The sequence below is a fragment of the Pistacia vera genome, unplaced genomic scaffold (assembly GCF_008641045.1).
Source record: "Pistacia vera cultivar Batoury unplaced genomic scaffold, PisVer_v2 Contig52, whole genome shotgun sequence".
In the NCBI taxonomy this organism is placed as follows: domain Eukaryota; kingdom Viridiplantae; phylum Streptophyta; class Magnoliopsida; order Sapindales; family Anacardiaceae; genus Pistacia; species Pistacia vera.
This window is the reverse complement of record NW_022196357.1, coordinates 1447074-1472787: the sequence shown is the minus strand read 5'-3', so window position 1 is coordinate 1472787 and position 25714 is coordinate 1447074. Positions and strand designations below refer to the sequence as shown.

General features: G+C 35.0%; 5 protein-coding genes across 6 annotated transcripts; 3 read left to right on the top strand and 2 right to left on the bottom strand.

The window, feature by feature from the left end:
- The first annotated feature begins 7115 nt into the window (after positions 1 to 7115).
- On the top strand, positions 7116 to 10600 carry LOC116106537 (syntaxin-22-like). Its single transcript, XM_031392905.1, has 7 exons — positions 7116 to 7437; positions 8103 to 8196; positions 8450 to 8589; positions 8915 to 8989; positions 9638 to 9795; positions 9879 to 9979; positions 10214 to 10600. The coding sequence occupies exons 1-7, from the start codon at positions 7241 to 7243 to the stop codon at positions 10277 to 10279; spliced, it is 831 nt and encodes a 276-aa protein (XP_031248765.1). The 5' UTR covers positions 7116 to 7240; the 3' UTR covers positions 10280 to 10600.
- Positions 10601 to 11269: 669 nt separating this feature from the next.
- LOC116106506 (phosphatidylinositol-glycan biosynthesis class X protein) lies at positions 11270 to 17826 on the bottom strand. Of its 2 annotated transcripts, XM_031392874.1 has the most exons (5): positions 17715 to 17826; positions 17387 to 17480; positions 12031 to 12388; positions 11759 to 11919; positions 11270 to 11612 (listed from the first exon to the last, which is right to left on the bottom strand). In XM_031392874.1, the coding sequence occupies exons 2-5, from the start codon at positions 17468 to 17470 to the stop codon at positions 11319 to 11321; spliced, it is 897 nt and encodes a 298-aa protein (XP_031248734.1). In that variant the 5' UTR covers positions 17471 to 17480; positions 17715 to 17826; the 3' UTR covers positions 11270 to 11318. The 2 variants fall into 2 exon arrangements, with proteins under 2 accessions (XP_031248734.1, XP_031248733.1); XM_031392873.1 differs by lacking the exon at positions 17715 to 17826 and having other exon boundaries at positions 17387 to 17541.
- On the top strand, positions 17687 to 19595 carry LOC116106507 (protein SAMBA-like). Its single transcript, XM_031392875.1, has 3 exons — positions 17687 to 17870; positions 18080 to 18190; positions 19441 to 19595. The coding sequence occupies exons 1-3, from the start codon at positions 17699 to 17701 to the stop codon at positions 19503 to 19505; spliced, it is 348 nt and encodes a 115-aa protein (XP_031248735.1). The 5' UTR covers positions 17687 to 17698; the 3' UTR covers positions 19506 to 19595.
- An 816-nt stretch (positions 19596 to 20411) lies between these two features.
- Positions 20412 to 21651, bottom strand: LOC116106505 (mitogen-activated protein kinase kinase 10-like). The gene has a single exon (XM_031392872.1). It carries the CDS (start codon positions 21393 to 21395, stop codon positions 20412 to 20414), a length of 984 nt encoding a protein of 327 aa, XP_031248732.1. The 5' UTR covers positions 21396 to 21651.
- Positions 21652 to 23187: 1536 nt separating this feature from the next.
- LOC116106613 (protein SAMBA-like) lies at positions 23188 to 25328 on the top strand. Its single transcript, XM_031392977.1, has 3 exons — positions 23188 to 23371; positions 23581 to 23691; positions 24942 to 25328. The coding sequence occupies exons 1-3, from the start codon at positions 23200 to 23202 to the stop codon at positions 25004 to 25006; spliced, it is 348 nt and encodes a 115-aa protein (XP_031248837.1). The 5' UTR covers positions 23188 to 23199; the 3' UTR covers positions 25007 to 25328.
- The last annotated feature ends 386 nt before the right edge of the window (positions 25329 to 25714 follow it).

The following is a 25714-nucleotide window of genomic DNA, read 5'->3' as shown; positions in this document are numbered from 1 at the left end:
TATCCTCGATAATGGGGATGACTGCTGAGCTTGTGCTTCAAGAATCAAGATTTTGTATAATATGGTTAACTTGCATGTACGATACACAACAATAAAAAAGAAAGATCTAAGATATATGATAAAGTGCAGAGGATTTCCATAGTTCCCTGTTACAAAAGAATCAAAATGCCTTTCCTGAATTCTTCCGTTTGTCTATCTCTATGTTTTCTTATCAGTTTGAACGTTGTTGTGTTTTGCCCACCTCGACCAGCACCTATCATTCCAACGTCAAACTTTTCCTCTCCATAGCGGCAGCAATCTTCTGTTCACCTCAGCCTTTCTTTTCTACCGTGAACGATGATTAGAACGTTTCGATGTTTAATACAAGGAACGCTACAGAAGCAGTCCGGTTTGACAAGCCGGCGAAGAGTACGATGAACGAAAGTGCAACGCAGGCTGCAAATTCTCCCGAAAGTTCATGGCATAAAAGGGGAATTTCACAGCCTCCTAATCACTGTACTCTCTAGTCCAGCGCACGCAGGACCTTTCCAGTTTTGATTGTAATCGATGTCTTCACCACTCTATTGCAGAATTGCAAACTACAAAATTGGAGGAAGAGCTCTGATAGGTAGAAAATATTTAGGAGATGGTAAAATTTGTCTCGCTTTTTTGAGGTTATAATAATATGCGATGGTAAAAGAGTGATTTAAATAATAGGTGGGGTTGAGGAATGATAAAATGTAATTGGCGGTCAAATGAAACAAAAAATTTAGCACATGTACAGAAATAATAACATTATTTTATGAGTAAACGACTTTTCGTCACCCAGGTTTGCCTTAATGGCACTTTTCACCCAAAGTTTCAAAATACTACTCTCTCATCCAAAGTTAAAAATTCGTTATACCCAGCCGATTCAGGCCACAAAAATTCTCTCATCATGACCATTTGAACCTTCGGTCTCTTTATACAATACTTCTCTCACTTTAGTATTTATTTCTCACCGATTGTCGCCATCGCAAAGCTATGGTTTCTTTTTCTTAGATGATCTGATTGTGAATATTCAATCGATCACCACCATTCGATCCACGGGCCTCCACTCTACAAACCCCTCTTACCTTGGTTCATGATAACTCATAGAACGCCAATTGAGAGTATTAACAGAGTACAAATTTTGGATGAGAAATAGTATTTTAAAACTTTTTGGGTGAGAAAGTGCCATTAAGACACCTTTGTGGGAAAAAGTTTTTTACTCTAATTTAGAAAAGGACAATCTCACCAACTAATTATGATAATGGCGAGACTATTTGACACAGTGATGAAAAATTATGGATTTAAATTATAGATAAACATATGGATTCATTACGTGAAAAATTCAAACGTTTTGATCATTATCTGCAAGCATGAGAAGGAAAAAGAGAAATTTATGTTAATTTCATATGTCAAACACTTAGCACGTTGCTTTATAGCTTACAACTAGATTTGCGTTTTGACCAGGGTAAAAAAAAAACTTTTTTTTTTTTTTTTTCTATAAAACAGATGGTGGTGGGAATCTCATGAGCTATGTAAGTAAAATAAATTTATTGTATTACTATTTTACTCTGTTAAGAGTCAATATCTTTACGTACTTGATTATTATTGCAGGCTTGGAAACATCGCAGAGATGGACTACCATTGCAATTGTTGGATTCAACTCTGTCAATTTCTTATCCTAGTGAAGAACTGATTAGATGCATCCATGTGGGGTTGTTATGTGTCCGGTGTTAGAGTTGTTGACTACTTTAAAAATAGGAGGTCACGTAAATGCATCAGGCGTCCTCAATGAGCAGTCGGGGTCGAGGGGGCAACGCCCCTAAACCTGTAGGTGGTTTGAGCCTATACTATGAAGAGCCGCTATAAAATTTCTTTAAGTAATTAAATTCTTAATTGGGTTTGAGCTTAGGATAAAAGATTCTAGTAATATTAGGTTTTATTCTTCAAACCTAATATATAAATTTATTTGAAAAATGCTATCTTTACAAAGATCCATACAAAGAGGGCTACAAAGTGATATCATCAAGAAGAAAAAAACAAAGAAAAAACGGAAAAAGAGAAAGAGAGAGAGAGAGAGAAATCATGAAAATTAAGGGTAAGGATTGTTTTTGTATACCCCATTTGTATGTATCTTTGTAAAACTAGCATTGCTCAATTTATTTTTCTCTTGTATAAATGTGATAGCAAATCATAAATGACAAACGCATACATTCATTGTAACGAGAGGGATAAGACAATATTTTCATAATATTGACTCTGTTAAAGGTAGTATTATGAATCAGGATAAATTGCGTGTAATTTTTGTTTTCTTTACTAGTTTGATATTTGTGTGTGTTTACTTATTTGATTTCATTTTACCTTGGCAGTAGAAAGGAGGTGAGCATGCCAAAGGAATTTTGCTTTGATCAAACTACAAAAAAGTCAACCCCAAGCACTGTGAATGAAGAATCCATTACTGAATTATATCCTCGATAAGGGTATGACAGAATCAAGATTTTGTAAAGTGGTAAGGTGAGGGTGATATTAGGAGTAAGAAGAAATGTCAGATCAAAACTTTTACCTGCAATACTAAGTCCATAAGTTTAGTATAATAAGTTCGATCTTTTTCATTAAGATGACATGAATTCTGAATTTTATTTTATTTTTTTCCTTTTGCTTTCATATCCTGACTAAGATTCCACATCAGGGATCACAATGGAGCAACAGTTATGTTATTTAATCTTCCAAAAATATGAAAACATTGCATTTGGAAATCTTATTTTGTTTCATTATTTTGGATAGGATTTTAGGAATAATATTGGGTAGTTAGATAGGGGAGTATTACGAGATAAACTTTAAAAATTTATGAAAAAGCCCTTAGGTTTGCTAATTTAATTAAAGACCCTAATATATAAAATGACAAAAACGCCCCCACCACCTGTAGTGCCAGATTCTGGCCACCACCGTCGGAATCTGGCTGGAAAATTTCGTTACGACACAGACCGGTCAGATCTGTGTCGTAACGCGTCGCTATGACCTTTTCCGACCAGATCCACCAAGGCCAGATCTACAGCCAGATGTGGCCGTCGATGGCCGGAAAAGGCCAAAGATTTAGCCGTCGTTGACGTCAACGACGACAATTTCTTTGGCCGTCACTGACGGCCAGATCGGTGGACTACCGGCCATTTCTGGTCGGCAGGTAGGCCGTTGTACAGATTTCGGCTACCACTAGTGTGTTCTCATTCTTCAAAACAAAATAACTAAGGGTGCGTTTGGTTCAGTATTTATATCCATATTCCCAATCCTATTCCCCAAATATTGTTTGGCACATTATTTTAAAAATATTACTATATTTTTTAATTAATTTTATACCCCTTAAGCTTATTAATTTCATTAAATACCCCAAAAAAAATTTTAAAAATTAACAAAAACACCCCCATCAACCCATACTTGTCAGATTCCGACAACCACGGTAGTGATTTTTAAGCATCTGAATCACTTTAAATATTGTTTCTCATCCATTATTTCAATTCATATTCTCATATCATGTATAATTTTTAAGTCTATTTAATATTTTACACATACAAATAGCTGGTGTCAAAATCCATATCCAAAGACCAAATGTTAAGTCGTGGGGCGTGGGGCTCGGGGCTGAGATCTCTCGCCAGCCGAGGCAGTCGTCGCACGTGCAGAATCCGGTGGAATGGAAATCAAGTTTTAAATAAAAAGGACGTGTCAAACGGTTAATCGAATAGAACCGGTCTCCATCAGTGTGCAACGCGAATATGGCCTTGACTTCAATCCTGGAGTTTCCAACGCTGGGCCCCATGCCCACATCTCCTGGGTCCTTAACTCCGTTACAAATGGGCATCTGTCATTCCAGTCCTGATAGAACGATACTAATTCTCTTCACCTTTTTTTTTTTTTTTTAAATTTTTTTTTTTTTAAAGTTGGTTTGTTAGTAATTCTTCTGAAGATTTATTAACATATGTTTATTATAAATTTACTTCATAAAAAATGTATTCCTCTATCTTTGTCAACACTAAGGGTATGTTTGTTTTAGTATTTTAAATCATATTTTAAAAAAAAAAGTAAGAGTTGAGTGCGAATAACAAAGTGAGATTTAAAAATTAACAAAAACACTATTTAGGTTTGTTAATTTATTAAACACCCTTATAATAAAAACATTAAAAATTATAAAAACACTCCCACCTATCCATTAAATACCAGCAGCCAGCCTCCACCGCCAAAGCGTGATTGGAGTCACTGTATCGACGCAAGACTAGTTGGATTTGGCCGTTCGTGCACCAAGATAGCATTTTCCAGCTAGATTCACCGTGGATTTGGTCAGAAAATGATAGATCGACACACTATCGATCAAATCTAACAGGTAGTGCACTATTATACCAACTTTCGACCACCTTTTGACGGTGGTGGTCAGAATCTGAAAAATGTTGGTGGGTGGGTAGGGGTAATTTTGTCAATTTCTAAACTTTTTTGGGGATTATTTAGTTAAATTAACAAATTATGGGGTTTAAAAATAATTTAATAAAATAAAATAGGATTTTCATAATAAGGAAACAAATGTGTATTTTAGGTAGAATATGGATAGGATAGTGCAAAAATAATTAATCAAACAGACTCTAATAGATTTATCACATTTACCAAACAAGCATGGAAAGGGGAGGAAATTATCCCACTGGGGCTTATAAATATTTCCAAAAATAATTTGTCACTTTTGTAATTTATGAGTACATTTTAATAATTTTGCTCCTTAGATACAGCTTTATATTTTTATCTGAATCATTCATCCATTGCACTCATAATGTGTCTTGGTAGCCATAATGTACATGACAAATGTAGTTTAATTTAATACGAGGTTTAAAATTTTACTTAAATTATTGTTAGCTAGGGATGGCAAAAATGTGCCACATGAAGTTCTATCCATTCCAATCCAATCCGATCCATTCTTTAAATCTAAAAATGGATTGGATTTGCATATAATGGATTGGATTATAGATTTATTTAATCCATATATTTTAATATGAGCTAGTTTAGATCGTAGATTATTGTGGCATGTATAATGATAAAAAAAAATTATTTCTTAAAATATATATATATATTTTTTTTTTGATAAGTATTTAATAAATATTTAAAATACAGTATGTTCATAATTTATATTACATAAAATTATTAATTAAATAATCATTTAAAAAGATTAAAAAATACGGTGATTGGCTAACTGTCAATTAATCATCAATCAAAGGTGGCACGTTAGTACAAACTCTAATATTATCGAAACCAAAACATTTTGATTTATCAAAATCCGATTGAATCATCGAATTATAACACCAGTTTTAGCTGTGTAAATTGGCGAAAGCTTTGGCAACCTCATGCCTTCAAATGAAGCATGCCGATTGAATCATTTGTAAGCTTGGAAAAACTGGAGAGATGGAACATCTTTGCACTTGTTGGACTCATTTCTGTCAAACTCTTATTATTCAAGAGATGAAGCGATAAGATGCATCCATGTGGAGTTGTTATGCGTCCAGGAAGATCAAACAAAGAGACCAACAATGGCAACTATAGATCTCATGCTGAATAGTTACTCTGTTACACTTCCATCTCCTCAACAACCGACAGTTTACCTGGGTTCGTAGTCGGAGGGAGGCGAGCTTGCCACAAAATTTTGGCTTTGATCAAACCACAAACATGATGTCAACGCCATGTTCTGTGAATCAAGCATCCATTACAGAATTATATCCTCGATAATGGGGTGTTTAATAAAATGATGGAATTCTTCAAGAATCAAGATTTTGTAATAAGGTTAACTTGAAAATATATGTTTTCAACATGAAAGGTGAGAGAGATAAATTAGAATTAAGAAGAAACTGACAAGTAAAAGTTGTACCCTCCGGTAGTAATCCATAATTTTGTTGTTAATTTGCGTTGCTTTTGGTATATCATGACTTTCACATTCTTGACATTTTAACTTTAGAAAATATAATTTCTATTGCTGGATTGGGTTCACAGCCGCTGGCCTGGCTGCGATTTGGCCTAGCTAGGCCAAATTGTCGGCCGTCACCGTGGTTGTCAAGTCACAGAAGTTTCTTTAATTATTACAATTTTTATAAAATCATGTGACCAATTATTATTTGTCATTAAGATTAATAAACATCGGTTCATAATTTAATCTTACAAATTTTTTTTTTTACAATTCCGATATGATAGTGGATAGATAAAATATATTGTTAGACATACGAGACTTATTATGAGCTGATTAATTACAAAACTATTGTATCAGAATTATAAGAGGAAATTTGTGAGATTAATATCAATCTTAATAAATTTACTTGTTAGCTAATAAAGTCAGTAAAAATAACATAATTATATATTCATATGAATTGATTTAAAAATTAGACGTCACCCTTTTATAATCCCTAAGGATTTGAATTTAAAATTAAAAAAAAAAAGTTTGTTGCCCAGCTTTTAGCTGGCCCATCACCATCATTCATTCACATAATAAAAAGTCGTTTTTCCTCCGACAAAAATCAATTTATTAACACCGAAACAAGAAATAATTTTTACTTTTATTCTTGCCCAATCTCCACCATCCACGTGTGCTATNTAATCTTACAAATTTTTTTTTTTACAATTCCGATATGATAGTGGATAGATAAAATATATTGTTAGACATACGAGACTTATTATGAGCTGATTAATTACAAAACTATTGTATCAGAATTATAAGAGGAAATTTGTGAGATTAATATCAATCTTAATAAATTTACTTGTTAGCTAATAAAGTCAGTAAAAATAACATAATTATATATTCATATGAATTGATTTAAAAATTAGACGTCATCCTTTTATAATCCCTAAGGATTTGAATTTAAAATTAAAAAAAAAAAGTTTGTTGCCCAGCTTTTAGCTGGCCCATCACCATCATTCATTCACATAATAAAAAGTCGTTTTTCCTCCGACAAAAATCAATTTATTAACACCGAAACAAGAAATAATTTTTACTTTTATTCTTGCCCAATCTCCACCATCCACGTGTGCTATCACGGGTCCACATCACCGAACCGGCTACACAAAAAAAATAAAAAAAATAAATCCCAATATAGATCACATCGTCATTAATTTCCCTGCCCTTTTGTCTCTCCAAAATTCTCGCCGAGGTTTTCTTGAACTGCCGTCGCGTCTTGAGTAATCCCTGTATCCAAACACCGGCTTTCGAGTTGCAAGAAGAATGAGCTTTCAGGATCTGGAGGCGGGCCGGTCCGTGGGCTCATTGAGGAGAGATTTGGCGAACGGAATTGCGAAGCAAGACTCCACGCAGGCCGTCGCTTCTGGAATTTTCCAGATCAACACCGCCGTTTCGACGTTTCAACGACTTGTTAATACGCTTGGGACCCCCAAGGATACGCCGGAGCTCCGTGAGAAGCTGTGAGTTTGTCTGATGTGAATATTTTTTGGTTGAATTATGAGGAATTAGGGGTTAGAGGTTTAGTTTCTGGAATTGCGATGGATTGGTTAGGAGTATAATCGTGATTATGCATTTGAATTGATTATTTGGGAAGCATTAGTTGGTATAAGGATTTATGCTAAAAAATAATGAACATTTAAATGGGTCCCCTTTAAGGTTTGCGTAAAATATGGTTTCGAAATTTATCAGAAATCTCCTTGAAATTGTAAAAGTTGTTATAAACCTCTGTTGAATGGTCGGAGACTTTGCTGAAGCCACTTCAATTGGACCTAAAAAAATGATGCTAAATCAAGAAATGATCATAAAATGCAATAACACCTATGAGTAATTCAAAACGAGATGGTGCTATTATTCATGTAAACTTGCTGAGAGAATAGCATGAAGAAAGATTGATGGTTATTACCAAAAAAGTTTGCCTCTGAAAATTTTCAAATTTATGTGGCTGATTGTTTCTGGAATCTATGATGCATTAATTTACACTTGTAGTGTGCAAAATGAGGATATCCTCCTCCTAAGCTATATCTTGCATGTCACACAATCTTCTCTTTACATCTTTTTATTTTTCTTTTATATGAATGGTTTTGCACTTTGAGGTTCTTAGTCTGGAACTGTTTTGTATTGACAGACACAAGACAAGGCTACATATTGGACAGTTGGTAAAGGACACTTCAGCTAAACTAAAACAAGCTAGTGAATCAGATCATCGTGTTGAAGTTAGTGTAAGTATGCTTTCGTGAGCACTAGTTAATTGGTTATAAATGCACAACTCTGTCTCTCTCACACACACACAGAGAGAGCTAATTTATGCATGTTATATGTTTATATTACTGTTGGTAAAAATCTTATTACTTACATTGAACATGTCTAATACAAATTAAAACTTATAACTTGATTAACTTAAAACAATTTTGTGGGGGCTGTTTAAAATCCTTTATCTTCTTAAGATGACCTTTACTGGTTTGTATAATACAGGCCAGCAAGAAAATTGCTGATGCTAAACTTGCAAAAGATTTTCAAGCTGTTTTAAAAGAGTTTCAGAAGGCCCAACGGCTTGCAGCTGAAAGGGAAACAGCTTACACTCCTTTTGTTCCCCATGCAGCTCTTCCTTCCAGGTACGTGCTGTTGCAGGCCCTTTGTACTTGCCTTGGTTAGGTCCCTTTATGTTTTAGTGCACATGTTGATTGCATGGAAAACAAATTGATTAGATTATTTTTGTCAAGTGTTGTAGTTTGAAAAAAAAAAAATAAAAAAAATAATACATTTGTGAAATCTTCCTATATTGATTTCTTTAAAAAAATTGTTTGTTGATTACTTTGTTGTTGTTGAGTGGTTCCAAGTGATCTACATCTGGTTGTTTCCAATTTGCTAATCTTTCAATTCTTACTCTTGCCATGCATACTTTCCTCATGCTGTGATTTTTTTCCATTCTATATTCAGCTACACAGCCCAGGAACTAGATATAAGTTCAGATAAGAGTGCAGAACAGCGTGCTGTTCTTGTGGAATCTAGAAGGTGAGTTTCACTCTCAAATTAACTAGTAAATACCCTTTTTCAAGTGGCGCTTTCCTTTCTTTTCTGCTTGCCAGTGGTATTTTCTTTTGTTATAAGTAGAAAATAAATAAAATTATGTGTTCTCCACTTTTTGTTATTCATATTCTGCATTACAAAGCTTGGAGTTTGTTATTTAGATTCAAAACCTCTGAACAGATATTTCGCTACTTCAAAGCAAATTGTAAATTTATTTCTAATGTTGAGTTAGATATGAATTATGCAGCTAAATTTGAAAATATTTTGTTAAGCATGCAGTTGACCTTTTTCATTTTATTTAAGAAAAAAAAAAACTTACGTTGAAAAGTTTACCACTTCCATGTGCAAGGGTTAAAATTTTTACTTCAAGATGGCTTGAAATAGAATATATAAAGGACATTATGTTTCATTCTCACCGTAAATCAGTTTCACCATTTTTACTGCAAAGAGAACTAAATGATTGAAAATCTTAACTTAATAATTGCTGCATTGCACAAAACCTTTAAGTGTGGTTGTACATTCATTTCATGAAAGTTGAACTTACAATTTATTAATCATGTTTATCCCTTGTTTTCTTTGAGAAATAGACATCAATGAGCAGAACCTTAACATTTCAGTAATTTCTTGCTGCAGACAGGAGGTTTTGCTATTAGACAATGAGATTGCCTTCAATGAGGCTGTCATTGAGGAGAGAGATCAAGGAATTCATGAAATCCAGCAGCAAATTGGTGAAGTGAATGAGATCTTTAAAGATCTTGCTGTGCTGGTCCACGAGCAAGGAACTATGATTGGTATGTCATCTTCTTGTCTTGTATTCATAACTCTATTATCAGCCTGGATCATGTTGTTAAATAGTAAACATATCATCTTGCAGATGATATTGGGACCCATATTGAAAATTCCCATGCGGCAACTGCACAGGGAAAATCACATCTCGTGAAAGCAGCAAAGACCCAAAGATCGAATTCCTCTCTGGTAATTTACTAGATTTAAACGTTTTCCTGTTTTTGTTAACATCAAGATGTAGTTGGGGTGTAAAAACATCATGAATGCACATTTATTGTGCCCTTTCTCGGATGCTGTAATTAGCTGTACCCACTTGAATTGTCTTTAGAAATGCACTTGTTTTTTGACAAATGAAAGAAATAATTGTCTTTTATGCTTAATAACCAGCATTTGTGAATTAACGAAGTCATTATATTTCTGCAGGCGTGCTTGCTCTTAGTGATATTCGGGATTGTGCTCCTCATTTTGATCGTAGTACTTGCAGCTTGATGAGAAGATTATCTGAAAAATGTGAGTGGAACGAGTGTTTAAGATGTGGTTGGCAAAAAGAGGGTAATCTGATCTCTCATACTAATCTGTTTTGATATTGTCGTTTCACTGAAACATCGTCTTCGTCGTGGAGGAGAGCGTGACAGTTGTTGACTGAGTTAGTACATAATATGCGACATTCAGTTGCATGGGTTGGGGGTGTCTGTTGTTTGTTGTAAGTTGCTAAAGGGTGTGTTATGTGTTATGTGTTTTTTTTTTATTTTTTGCTTTTTTAAATTATAAATAATAAAATATCATTAATTCTTTGGGGTTTCTTATAAATTATCATTCATAAGCATGAATTTGATAACTATTTGATTGTTATTTTGTAATTTTTCATTGCACCATATAGAGAAAGGAAACATCTTCATATCATTGCCAATCTGCAGAGTAATTATACTCGAGATGCAGAAACAGTCTTCTTTGATTTAGGTAACTTGGTTGCAGATTCAATAATATCAAAGCTCATGTCACTTACAAATCTCACGACCGTGTTTTTGGGTTACGAGTTGAATGTCTCTTAAATCTCTTGCACATGGTTTAGGATTTTGACTTTTGCTGTGTTTTCTTTCTTCAATGTGTCCAGACATATATACAAAAAAGTCTTGGGATTTATTCATTGAAATTTCTATTTGTTTTCAGGACACATTCCAATAGAAAGCAGTTCGGCCATGAAAAAAGGAAAAAAATTATTGAAGATAAATCCCCATTTTCGACAATTTGATCAAAATTAGCTCATCTTTATTCTGAAATTTTTATTCTTGTTCGAAAATTAAACAAAAAAAATTACAGGTTTAAATTTCCTACAATTATTTTAAATATTTCTTCGAAGTATTGAAACAGTCCCCGAAATTGTTGGATTCGTGAACAAATTTTCAAGGCGGATTGAATCAAGAAGATACTCCGGCTTACTGACATTCTTTTACTAAAAAATGAAAGAAAAAATATCACTGAAGGTTAAACTCTTTTATCTAAGGGCAAAAATAGTATATTTAAGTGATCAAGATTGTTTGGAGCTTTTCCCGGGCTTAATGTCTGAACAAAATATGGATGCCCATACAATTGCAAGAGTCGATAAAATGGCTGAAATGAAAGTAACAACAGATACAATCTCTGAGTGTGCCTTAATCCCAGAAGGTATTCTCCACACAGCAGCTTCGGTTTTAGATTCAGCATGGTCAGTGGTTGAGATAAATAAACAGCTCTGATTTTGCAGCTTTCCTTTAATGCAGCAGCGCATGAATAAATCAGGATCACTAAATTTGATTCTTGAATAGCCACTTTCATCTAAGGGCTGCAAAGATAATGAAATTTGGTCAGTATTTCACATAAATCCTTGACAACTTTCAAGTTGCCAATGAAGAACAGCAGCAACACATGAACAAATTCAGTACGGAATAAGAACAAAAATGTTTCCCTTTTCATAATATCATTACTAACCTGATACCGTGCATGCAATGGTAGCTGTAGTTTGATTTCCAGTGCTTTTTCCTGAAAGATATTGGGATCGACATTCATGTGGATTTCAACTGCAGACTGATTGGAACGAAATGAAGGCAATTCCAAGTTCGTATCTCCAAAAACAGCTATATCTGTAAAAACTGCAAGAAATGGAATTCTACTCATCAACTTGAGCAAAATAAGCAACAAAACAAACATGGTTATAGTAATACTGATTCTATGATTTATCATGAAAAATGAACGCAAATTACCACCACGCTGCTGAAGATGTTGTAGCTCAAATGGGTCGGCAAATACTCCAGCGGGTAGTCTTTCAACTACTAAAACCTCACAATAGTTAATGGGTAGCTGAGCTATGGACTTTGGGTCAATGTCAAATCTGATAGATGATGATAGATGACGATGAGAACCTTCACCAATCAAATGGCGTTGTAGAACTGAATGCTTTGAAACAGGTCTCAGATTATCTGGCAGCACTTCACACAAACCAGAATGAAGTACATGTCCTAAGAAATCTTGAAAATTTGAATCAACCAAGCTTTCATATTTTTCAAAATATGATGTCATAAGATATTTCTTGAAACCAGAATTTGTCTCACTCCTTCCCACCTGAAAATTTAAAAGTAAAATATATATATATATATATATAAAGAAAAAAATAGAACTAAACTGATACATTTGGAACTGGAAACTTGTACTATTTATAAGTTACTTTCTCATCTATATTATTGGTATTCATAGGGTGAACTCTTTTCCTTCTCTTGTTGACAGGATATCTGTACATTTGACATGAAAGACCGGTAGCTTCTATTTCCAGACTACTATACAAAGAATGATATGAGCAATAATGATAATGCTACGAGTAAGAACGGTAATATATTTTTTATTACAAGAACATAGAAGAAGAAGAAGAAGAAAATCTTATATAATACCCTCCCCTTCGAGTGGGTATTTATGTGGAATTTATAAAGCATAAATTTTTAATTCATAGTATTCTAAGTTGATTAATGAGATTTGACGTTTCTACAATTGCTAAAGAGAAGTTCAGAAACACATTACAAAAGATTAACCCATTTCCAACTATGGTATTTTTTAATCTCACTGTGATCATCAATTTTCATTTTTCTACTTTAGTTGTTGACACAGGTCTAATTGTGGATATCAAAGTCTATAACTGGGCTTTGGTTTACACTTTAGTACTTGAAATCTATATGGCAATCAATGAAATAACTGAAGGGTTAAATTGCTTATGATTTTTCCACACATCAAATATTTCTATAACAACAAATTAGTAAATTGATCCAATAAGGCTGAGGTTTCTTCTAGTTAAATGGCTCTTCTCATTCAGTCAATTACCTCTATGTGGGTCAAATTACATTAGAAGCAAGTTGTGAGAGCATGGACAATTAATGATAAATCAAATTAGTATCAGTTTAACAAACTTGGTCTGCCAAGCATGCCATCAAGCAATAGCAATTACAACAGTAGAACTTTCAAGGATTGAACAAGTGTCTAACTATACCTAGCTTGACTGTAACAACAAGCGTTCTACTGAGTAATATTCAACTTTGGGCTTACAATCCCCAAGGTTTACCTTGTGGGTTTTTCAATCCAAAACTCTCATAAGCAATTCAAAATTCTTGCACAGACATTACTTCTCATACACTCAGTACCCGCAATGTGAACCTGCCTAGATGTGGCCAGGCCTATGACAAACCACCCGCACAAGGGTCACACATCTTCACGTGGGAGTCGCTCACAATCAGGTTGCATTCCTACTTTGATACCAATTATAATGGCTACAGTTGCACCGAGTATGATGGCCAATTTGAGCTCACAACCCTCACGGTTTTACTTTTATAGTTTTCAACTAAAAAGACCTCTTGTTTATCTAAGAAACCTCATGTGTTATCTACTAACCAAAAAACTCTCACTTTTGATATAGGATCTTGCACATGGACTTATTCTCATACATCTAGTGCTAGCAGCGTGGCCTTGACTAGTTTCACGGATTGGGAGTTTTACACCCAATAGGCTAACCCATTAAGTGGAGGGACTGCCTTATAAGCTCAAGACCTCCCCAATACACTTCCGATGTGAGATCCATGACACTCCCCCACCCAAAAGTGCTATTAAAGCAGACTCAATCCGTCTTTCGGTGTCCCGCCAAGTGCCCACGTAGATGGGCGTCCACGTGTGATAGTGGGTCCACTCGAGAGGTGAGATGGATGGGTCGGCAGGGGCCTCACCTGTGACGAGGACATCATAGGATTGGGTGGGAGAGTATCACAAATCCTACAGCGGAAGCGCATTAGGAAGGTCTTGGGCTTATAAGGGGGAAATCCCTTCCCCTAATGAGTTAACCTTTTGGGTGTGAAACTCCAAACCCGTGACACTAGGTAAAACTCATGACAGACGGTCCCCTTAAAAAGGGTACATAAAATTATAAAAAGAAAATCTTTGCAAGACACTAAGAATTGAGTCATTTATATCCACTAAGTTATTTGCGTATGAAAGGAGATAAAAATCTTATATAACCTATTAAAAGATGTCATGTGGCACCTGTGTTTAACCAAACAAAAGAAGACTAATGAGTTGTCTATACAAAAAAGAGACATTATCAGCTGGAGAAGAAGAAGAAAAGAGGAGGATAAGAAGAAAAGGAAACAAAAAGAGATAGAAGAGATTGTTAAACTATAAAATTCCCAAGTATAACAATCAATTTCTTTTTCATTTTTCTTTTTTTCACAAAATGCACGTAGATTACTCTACCTCCCAATCTATATGAACTCTACTTGACTTTAGCAAAACCCAGCCAATTTCTCTTCACTTTCTCTCTTATTTGTCCTTTGCATCTTATCCTTCTGTTTCTCTTCTTCAACCCATAAGTTTTATTATTTCTTTTTGGCGACAACTCGCTTTTTGTTTTGTTTTGGCCAAAGAAAAAGTGCCACATGCCACCATGTAATATGGTTTTTAAATTCTCTATTCCCTTTTACATAAATGAATAAATTGACAAAAGAAGTAACTATTAGTGTTTCGAAAAAATTGTCTTATTATGACTTGAAATAAATTTCTTAATGAGGTTGATGACCAACAATCGTGCCCATTTGAGGACATATTACAGACAATAGGTGTACGAGAGTAAGACCATGTGCTTGATATCACATCACTTGTTTGAGAGTTCTTAGACTAATATGTAACACATAGGGTTCCTTATAGACAAGGTAACATTTCAGTTAAAAAGCTTAAAAGCAAAACTAGAAAGAATTATGAGTCCAAAACGGACAAAATTTTGTAGGTGGAACCTGGATTGTCATAATCGATATAAAAGCCAGAACATGACTCGATGGTGGGTGAAAACCACACGAGGGACTGTGGCCTTTAATGGAGAAGTTTGACATGAATTGTTCCTAGCCAGAGCCATGTTGTGGACTAGATATATGAAAGTAAAACCATCTGCAACAATCTTATATTGTTAGTATGAGAGTTTTTGAACTATTGTATCACGCGTGGAGTTCTTTACATAAGCACGAAACATTTAGGTTGAGGAGACTAAAAACAAATGTGCTGAGTGTTGTGAGCCTAAATTGAAAAAATCATGTTTGGTAAAACCCAGGTCATTACATTGGCGACAACTATTCACAACAACCAACTTTACCAACCACCAACACATTCTTCGTTGTTCCCCGTCATCCACCTCCCCTTCATTGTTAGTCATCATCCACATGCCTTTCATCATTACCAATCATCCACAACTGTTAAAACTACTGCTAAAACAAGCAAACAACTCTTGCTACATTGACAACAAGCAGAATAATCTTATTCATATAAACTATAAAATCCAAGTATAGCCTTGGTCCACTGCAATAGAAGTGTCAAGCAACTCCTATGAGGCCATTTTGCCAGTAACAATCTGCTGTTCCTCCAATTCTTAAGNGAGTGTTGTGAGCCTAAATTGAAAAAAATCATGTTTGGTAAAACCCAGGTCATTACATTGGCAACAACTATTCACAACAACCAACTTTACCAACAGCCAAAACATTCTATGTTGTTCCCCGTCATCCACCTCCCCTTCATTATTATTCATCATCCACATGCCCTTCATCATTACCAGTCATCCACAACTGTTAAAACTACTGCCCATTATAACACTTCCTTATAGTTGTTCCACACAAACTAATAAAAAAACAAGCAAACAACTCTTGCTACATTGACAACAAGCAGAATAATCTTATTCATATAAACTATAAAATCCAAGTATAACCTTGGTCCACTGCAATAAAAGTGTCAAGCAACTCCTATGAGTCCATTTTGCCAGTAACAATCTGCTGTTCCTCCAATTCTTAAGCAAAAATTGTTGTAGGACACAGATCATGAACCAAAGAAAGAGTTACCCCCTTTCAAGGATCCAACATCCAATTGAAATAGCACAGAGTAGATTGTTTTGGATTAGATTATAAATCAATAAAATCTCTAAGCTGTATTCCCAATCAGTTCAACAATAGTACAAATAAGAGCTGTAACAATAAAAACAAACCAGGCAGAGAAAAATCTGAGTTGAACCATCCTTAAGACTCTCTTTCTCTATACTGTTTTAGTCCCCTAATTCGCTTAAAAATCCCCTTGATCCTACCAAAAACTCCAACAACACATGCCTCGAGAAATTGCTGTAATGATTTAAAGCAACTGAGGCTTTTACTAATCAAAATTTTCAAATCTGTGCAAAATTTGAAAATTAAAGGTTTATATCCATATCCATTACCAATTTTTGTTGCAGCATTCATTACCTGGACTCCTATCATGTTTCTAGAAGTTCATATTTTGGACTGCATTTGAAATATTATTAACTCCCTGATTGCATTCCCCTTCTGCCGGTTACGACCAAAGGAAGGACTGCGAGTCAAATCTCTCACACTTTTGAGAAAGCTCCTAAGGAATCTAACCAAGAAAATCAATGCAAAGAATTCACCACGAGGCATCAGTGTGCGATTATAGGTTTTTTTTTTTGTTTTTTTTTTTTAAATTTTGCACCTAACCTAAATGTCCCTATATGTGTGCGTGTGTGTGTGACCTTATCTATGAATTGGAGACCTTATTAGCTAAGATACCAACTACGCATGGTTAAAATCTAACTTTCATATCATCTTGATAGTAAATTTTTTATCACTTTTTAACTAAAATTTCAGTTTTTTGCTTTCTAACCTGAAGGTTTCGTGTATGCTTATCTGACGAAATTAAAGAGAATTTCCTTCCTTAGAACGAGCAAAGCAACAAGAAGGTTTCTTGGAATAAAGTTTTACTGCAATATACGAATCTTAAGTTCTATATATGAATCTTATGTTTTATGCTTTTCTGGGTTTCGAACAAATGAAGAACCCACCTCCACTTAACAAAACAAAGTTACATAGGCTCAATTATATAGTAGTTTGTTCTCGTAAACCCAGTAACAAAACACGAATAAACAAAACCCCAAGTAAATTACAAGTTGAAATAAACAAATTTTACATTCCCAGATAAATAATTATGCATCTTCCAACGAACTGAAAACAGATATCCATAAAACAAAACCAATAGTTTATAAAAGTTAGAGAAAATCTGACTGACCTCAATGCCAACCGCCGCAAACACCATCATAACAATTGCCACAATACGGCAAAGCCATAATCGAACATCTTCTCGAGATCCCATGGAGTAGTTTCTGAAACATGAAACCAAAATGGGTGAAGAGGTGACTCCAAAGCTTCTCCAATTCGACCATTCGAGACTGTATAATTTTATAATAAATTTCATTTACGATTTTGCCCTTATGTTAAGTTTAACGGAGGTATTTGACGGCCGGGGAGATATTTGCGAAAAAAGAAAACATAATTTAAAAAATTAGAAGCTCAGCTGGTTAGTCTGGTTTTGAAGAGGAAAATGAACAGTACGTCACCGGCAAATTCATCGATATCAACAACTGCAATAGTAGGCGGAGGAGGTGGCGGTGGCGGTGGGGGAGGAAGTAGCAGTAACAACACTGTTATCGACGACTTTCACTTTCCTTCTGACCTCATCTCCATTCAAGACCGGAAGGACGAGGCCATGCTAGGTCACTCTCTATGCTTTAATTGCCATTTATATTATCATACTATTAATCATTTTTTTCATTAGTTTGAAGGAAGATAGTAATTCAGTGGCTCTGTTAATTTTTGAAATGTTCCATTCAGGGAAAGTGTAAAATACTTATTTTTGTTTCAATGAAAACTGGGGTTTTCTGTCATTTTTAGTGGAAAAATTTTAATAATTTTTGGTTTGCAGTGTTGAAATCTGATCTCCTGGCTGCTCTGAATAAGGAGGTTAAATCCATGGATGAAGATAACTGGATGTTTGAAGGGCCTCGTTCTCGTATTAACCTAATATCAAAAGGAGGTTAGTCTCAATTTCTCTATTGCCGCTCATTTTGTTACCTTGTTTTGTTGGTTTTTAAAGGAGAATTTATAGAGTACCTATTGTTCTATGTGCCTTTAATATTAATTTACTCTTTTTGGATCTTTGATGACATTCCTGCACTAGTTGATTTGGTGTTAGATGATGCAATACAGCATTTTCAGAAACTTGCTGAATGGGATAGGGATAGAGAAGGCCATTGGTTGTATCTTGGTCAGTCTTTCAACATCTCCTGAACATTGACAATCAAGTTAAATAGATTAGAGTGATGATGTTTTCATCATCTGCCTAAGCCAAAGAGTGAAGAAGTGTTTCTAAAAGAGCTTTCATCCATATGGGGTTGTTTTTAAAATATTTCCGACATCATGACATCATGTTGATTCGTGCATTTGAGAACATGTGTACTGTGTCAAAAGCAAATAAAATGCTGTACTTTTCTAAAAACCCAGAGACCAAACTGCCATTGGTTTGAGTTTGTTTCTCTCCATCGCATGCACATGGGGAACTCTCTCTTGCTATTCGTGTTTTGAATCTCAGTAGTCTTCAGTATTTTGCTGTTTATTACTCTTTCGGGATTCAGGAACCAACTCTATGTAGTTAATGTAGCTTTTATGTACATTGTCTGATTCATAAAGATGATATTCATGGTGCAATCGTGAGTTGTTGTGAGCATGATAAAAGCATCATCTTGCTGGCTGAACAATGAAATGCGAGAATTTGGGTTGAGTGGTTTAAGGTCTTTTGTTTTAAATCAAGAGGTCAGGAATTCTATTCCTGGGGCCCCTTCTGAGGATGTTATATCCCACAAGTTTTCAAACTATTCAGAACTTAGCCAACTTGTAAATTAAGTCAGGAGTGACAATTGAAAATGTAGTGGAATGTAGTAAACGAGAATTAAATGGCATAAAAGAATTAGCATAGGAAATCCAAGGAAAGAGCTGGCTTAACTTTTAATTTGATGACACCATTTTTTATAGTGATTCTTATTTAGAGGATAAATGTATGCTTCACATATAATGAACTTCTGATTTCATTTTGATGTTGAAATGTACCTTTCGGGGTAATTCTTCTCTATTATAGTAATAATTATGCAGAACTCCACTTTGATGCTCTTTTAGAGTACATTAATAATATCAAAACATTTCAGTCATTTTATTGCAACTGTCTCTTAATTATCTTTCTATCAGCATATTGATGAGTTGGCTTTTCTTGTTTTAATGGTTCAAATTCAGGTGGACTTCTCAAGAAGCAGATGGAGACTACCAAGAATCCTAACTTGGCTCCACCATCAAAATGATTTAGAGTTCTCCAAACAGGTATCATCTTGTCTCTGTGGTTTATCCAGAGATTCTGCTTCAATGATTTAATCTTTTCCGTACAACTGCAGAACTGTAACTTGATTAGCATATAACGTTGGGCTTTACATAGGCATGTGAACTGTAACAGTCGATTGCTTTTATACAAGACGGTATCCTGTAAATTCATTTTGAATGAGTAGAATGTCAGTAATTGTTATGTGCTTTTTACAAAGAAGGGGATCATTCAGTCAAAGTCTTGCTTTCTAATTTTACCAACTAAAAGATATCATTTGATTGTGGGGAAGTGATATGTTGGTTAAGTTGGCGCAGTATATGAACATTTTAAATAATTTACAATGGCTTTCTTTTTTTCTTTCAACTTCAAACTAGAATTGCAAAGTTCAAATAAAAAAGTCCTAGTTGACAGAAAAGAGCAAAAAAGACTCTTCTTTAAGTATCTTCCAGCTCTATATATATGTACATATAGATCGTGCTTCTTCTTACGTAGGTTAACACTTACAGAATTTCACCTTATTGTCAAGTTTCAATGAAATTAGAATGAGGGGAAGTAGCAGCTCAATAATATTGAAAAGCTCAGAAATTAAATTTTTAACTCCCAATTTAGTTTGGTTTGATAAAGAAACTTTGGAAGATTAAACCGAATTGGGACTATTATGTAACTCAATTATGGCTTAAAGTTGGAAATCGTTGTGCAATGTTACATGCTCTATGTTTTCTTGACCTCCATTTCTGGAAATTCCACTGTTGATTACGATGGGGATGGAAGTATGATGATAAATGAGATGTAACAAGATTCTTTTGATTTTTATGTAATAAAGGAAAACTGGCAAATTAATGTAGCAACTCAAACATGTAAATTAAAGCAAAAATGTGTCCGCAGCCCTTCAAGGACTAGAACTCTCAGGACTGATCTTATTCACAAAAGGATGAGCAAGAAGCTGCTCTACAGTCCCTCTTTTCTTCCAATCCTTCTCCAAACAACTCCTCACAAAGCTCCGAAACTCCATGGAAGCTCCCTCCGGCATCTCCAGCCTCTCCCCCAGGCATATTGCACATATCAACGCTGCCCAATCTGGCTTCTCCCCAATCCCAATCAACGGATAATGACCAACTAAACACTCCAACACCACCACCCCAAGTGACCAAACATCGCCTGCAAATCCATCTTTATTATTATCCCCACCCCACCTCTCAGGATCAACCCTTTCAGGACTCATGTAAGCACAAGTTCCATCGTTTGAATCCATTCCATTGCGCATGCCAGTGCCAGTTCCAGTGCCGATGATCCTACTCACTCCAAAATCTGCTATCTTCACCTCCCCTTCTCCATTTATCAGAAGATTTGATGGCTTTATATCACCATGAACTATCCGCAGTCCATGCAAATACTGCAACCCTTTCAGCATGCGATAAGCAACTCTGGCAATAACATCTTCTGACAATGTCTCGCGCACATGCAGAGCGTCGGATAATGATCCTCCCTCCATGTGTTCCATCACAAAGCAAATCTCTCCTTCAATGGTGTAAAACACTGCATGGCATTTGACAATGAACTCGGAGTCCACCCGTTTGAGAATCCCTGCCTCGCGGGCAGCCTGGTGGCAAATGGAGACGGCATTTTGATCAAAACGGAGAACCTTCAAGGCATAGATAGAGCTGCTTTTTTGGTTACGAACTTTGTAGACAGTGGCACCATTGCCGTGGCCAAGAACCGAGAGTTTCTTCAAGTCTGCAAGGCTTTCAACGTCCGGGGAGTTGGGGCTCGCAGTTTCCGGCGGCAAGTGGTAATGGTACTGGGAGAAGTAATTGGGTGACGGGAGGGATACTCTAAGAGCTTGTTGGTGTCTTCTTTCTCTTACCAATGCCATTTACACACTGATCTCTCAGACTAAAAATTCTCATAATTGAAGTGTTAAAATAAGATGATTGAGAGGGGGAAAGGAATGTGGTTGATTGAGAGATACAATCCCAAAATGAACGGGCAGGTGAGGAATTTGAGGAGATGAATGTCAGCATAAAATTAATGGAACGTGTAAAGGGAAGAGTTGATAATGGAATCTGAGTCCTCAACGGAAGGTAAAGCCATGAAGCAGCCGCTTTTTGCTTAGCTAACAATAACAAAATAATATAAAACGTGGAAAATTTTCCCATGTGTAATGTCAATAATAGTGACATTATTTTTACTGAGAGAATACGGCGTAAAATTATGAATCAAATTAATCTTTAAAAAATCCGATCCAATTCTTAAACAAATTGAAATTCATTAGTTTTAGAAATTTTCAAACCAAATAAAATGATACAAGTAATACCAATAATCTGTAACCTATAAAATGTACTACCATTTGATAGAAGAAACAATAACGTTCATTCATTTCAAAAGTTTTATCTCAAATTTATTATTTTAAGATGTTAATAAAATAATTATTGGGTAAATATGATATGGCTGTCAAATAAGATCACACAACTGAGATGTGAATTTTATGATATACTTTAGTATGTTTAGTTTAACATTACCCCAAAGGAAAAGGGTAAAATATAAAATTCCTCGCACCAATGTTACGTCACGGTAACGATAATCAATGTGACAAGTTAATGCAACTGTCTCTTAATTATCTTTCTATCAGCATATTGATGAGTTGGCTTTTCTTGTTTAATGGTTCAAATTCAGGTGGACTTCTCAAAAGCAGATGGAGACTACCAAGAATCCTAACTTGGCTCACCATCAAAATGATTTGAGTTCTCCAACAGGTATCATCTGCTCTGTGGTTTATCCAGAGATTCTGCTTCAAGATTTAATCTTTTCCGTACAACTGCAGAACTGTAACTTGATTAGCATAAATTGGAGACCTTATTAGCTAAGATACCAACTACGCATGGTTAAAATCTAACTTTCATATCATCTTGATAGTAAATTTTTTATCACTTTTTAACTAAAATTTCAGTTTTTTGCTTTCTAACCTGAAGGTTTCGTGTATGCTTATCTGACGAAATTAAAGAGAATTTCCTTCCTTAGAACGAGCAAAGCAACAAGAAGGTTTCTTGGAATAAAGTTTTACTGCAATATACGAATCTTAAGTTCTATATATGAATCTTATGTTTTATGCTTTTCTGGGTTTCGAACAAATGAAGAACCCACCTCCACTTAACAAAACAAAGTTACATAGGCTCAATTATATAGTAGTTTGTTCTCGTAAACCCAGTAACAAAACACGAATAAACAAAACCCCAAGTAAATTACAAGTTGAAATAAACAAATTTTACATTCCCAGATAAATAATTATGCATCTTCCAACGAACTGAAAACAGATATCCATAAAACAAAACCAATAGTTTATAAAAGTTAGAGAAAATCTGACTGACCTCAATGCCAACCGCCGCAAACACCATCATAACAATTGCCACAATACGGCAAAGCCATAATCGAACATCTTCTCGAGATCCCATGGAGTAGTTTCTGAAACATGAAACCAAAATGGGTGAAGAGGTGACTCCAAAGCTTCTCCAATTCGACCATTCGAGACTGTATAATTTTATAATAAATTTCATTTACGATTTTGCCCTTATGTTAAGTTTAACGGAGGTATTTGACGGCCGGGGAGATATTTGCGAAAAAAGAAAACATAATTTAAAAAATTAGAAGCTCAGCTGGTTAGTCTGGTTTTGAAGAGGAAAATGAACAGTACGTCACCGGCAAATTCATCGATATCAACAACTGCAATAGTAGGCGGAGGAGGTGGCGGTGGCGGTGGGGGAGGAAGTAGCAGTAACAACACTGTTATCGACGACTTTCACTTTCCTTCTGACCTCATCTCCATTCAAGACCGGAAGGACGAGGCCATGCTAGGTCACTCTCTATGCTTTAATTGCCATTTATATTATCATACTATTAATCATTTTTTTCATTAGTTTGAAGGAAGATAGTAATTCAGTGGCTCTGTTAATTTTTGAAATGTTCCATTCAGGGAAAGTGTAAAATACTTATTTTTGTTTCAATGAAAACTGGGGTTTTCTGTCATTTTTAGTGGAAAAATTTTAATAATTTTTGGTTTGCAGTGTTGAAATCTGATCTCCTGGCTGCTCTGAATAAGGAGGTTAAATCCATGGATGAAGATAACTGGATGTTTGAAGGGCCTCGTTCTCGTATTAACCTAATATCAAAAGGAGGTTAGTCTCAATTTCTCTATTGCCGCTCATTTTGTTACCTTGTTTTGTTGGTTTTTAAAGGAGAATTTATAGAGTACCTATTGTTCTATGTGCCTTTAATATTAATTTACTCTTTTTGGATCTTTGATGACATTCCTGCACTAGTTGATTTGGTGTTAGATGATGCAATACAGCATTTTCAGAAACTTGCTGAATGGGATAGGGATAGAGAAGGCCATTGGTTGTATCTTGGTCAGTCTTTCAACATCTCCTGAACATTGACAATCAAGTTAAATAGATTAGAGTGATGATGTTTTCATCATCTGCCTAAGCCAAAGAGTGAAGAAGTGTTTCTAAAAGAGCTTTCATCCATATGGGGTTGTTTTTAAAATATTTCCGACATCATGACATCATGTTGATTCGTGCATTTGAGAACATGTGTACTGTGTCAAAAGCAAATAAAATGCTGTACTTTTCTAAAAACCCAGAGACCAAACTGCCATTGGTTTGAGTTTGTTTCTCTCCATCGCATGCACATGGGGAACTCTCTCTTGCTATTCGTGTTTTGAATCTCAGTAGTCTTCAGTATTTTGCTGTTTATTACTCTTTCGGGATTCAGGAACCAACTCTATGTAGTTAATGTAGCTTTTATGTACATTGTCTGATTCATAAAGATGATATTCATGGTGCAATCGTGAGTTGTTGTGAGCATGATAAAAGCATCATCTTGCTGGCTGAACAATGAAATGCGAGAATTTGGGTTGAGTGGTTTAAGGTCTTTTGTTTTAAATCAAGAGGTCAGGAATTCTATTCCTGGGGCCCCTTCTGAGGATGTTATATCCCACAAGTTTTCAAACTATTCAGAACTTAGCCAACTTGTAAATTAAGTCAGGAGTGACAATTGAAAATGTAGTGGAATGTAGTAAACGAGAATTAAATGGCATAAAAGAATTAGCATAGGAAATCCAAGGAAAGAGCTGGCTTAACTTTTAATTTGATGACACCATTTTTTATAGTGATTCTTATTTAGAGGATAAATGTATGCTTCACATATAATGAACTTCTGATTTCATTTTGATGTTGAAATGTACCTTTCGGGGTAATTCTTCTCTATTATAGTAATAATTATGCAGAACTCCACTTTGATGCTCTTTTAGAGTACATTAATAATATCAAAACATTTCAGTCATTTTATTGCAACTGTCTCTTAATTATCTTTCTATCAGCATATTGATGAGTTGGCTTTTCTTGTTTTAATGGTTCAAATTCAGGTGGACTTCTCAAGAAGCAGATGGAGACTACCAAGAATCCTAACTTGGCTCCACCATCAAAATGATTTAGAGTTCTCCAAACAGGTATCATCTTGTCTCTGTGGTTTATCCAGAGATTCTACTTCAATGATTTAATCTTTTCCATACAACTGCAGAACTGTAACTTGATTAGCCTAAACGTTGAGCTTTACATAGGCATGTGAACTGTAACAGCCGGTTGCTTTTATACCAGACGGTATCCTGTAAATTCATTTTGAAAGAGTAGAATGTCAGTAATTGTTATGTGCTTTTTACAAAGAAGGTGATCATTCAGTCAAAGTCTTGCTTTCTAATTTTACCAACTAAAAGATATCATTTGATTGTGGGTAAGTGATATGTTGGTTAAGTTGGCGCAGTATATGAACATTTTAAATAATTTACAATGGCTTTCTTTTTTTCTTTCAACTTCAAACTAGAATTGCAAAGTTCAAATAAAAAAGTCCTAGTTGACAGAAAAGAGCAAAAAAGACTCTTCTTTAAGTATCTTCCAGCTCTATATATATGTACATATAGATCGTGCTTCTTCTTACTTGGGTTAACACTTACAGAATTTCACCTTATCGTCAAGTTTCAATGAAATTAGAACGAGGGGAAGTAGTAGCTCAATAATATTGAAAAGCTCAGAAATTAAATTTTTAACTCCCAATTTAGTTTGGTTTGATAAAGAAACTTTGGAAGATTAAACCGAATTGGGACTATTATGTAACTAAATTATGTCTTCAAGTTGGAAATCG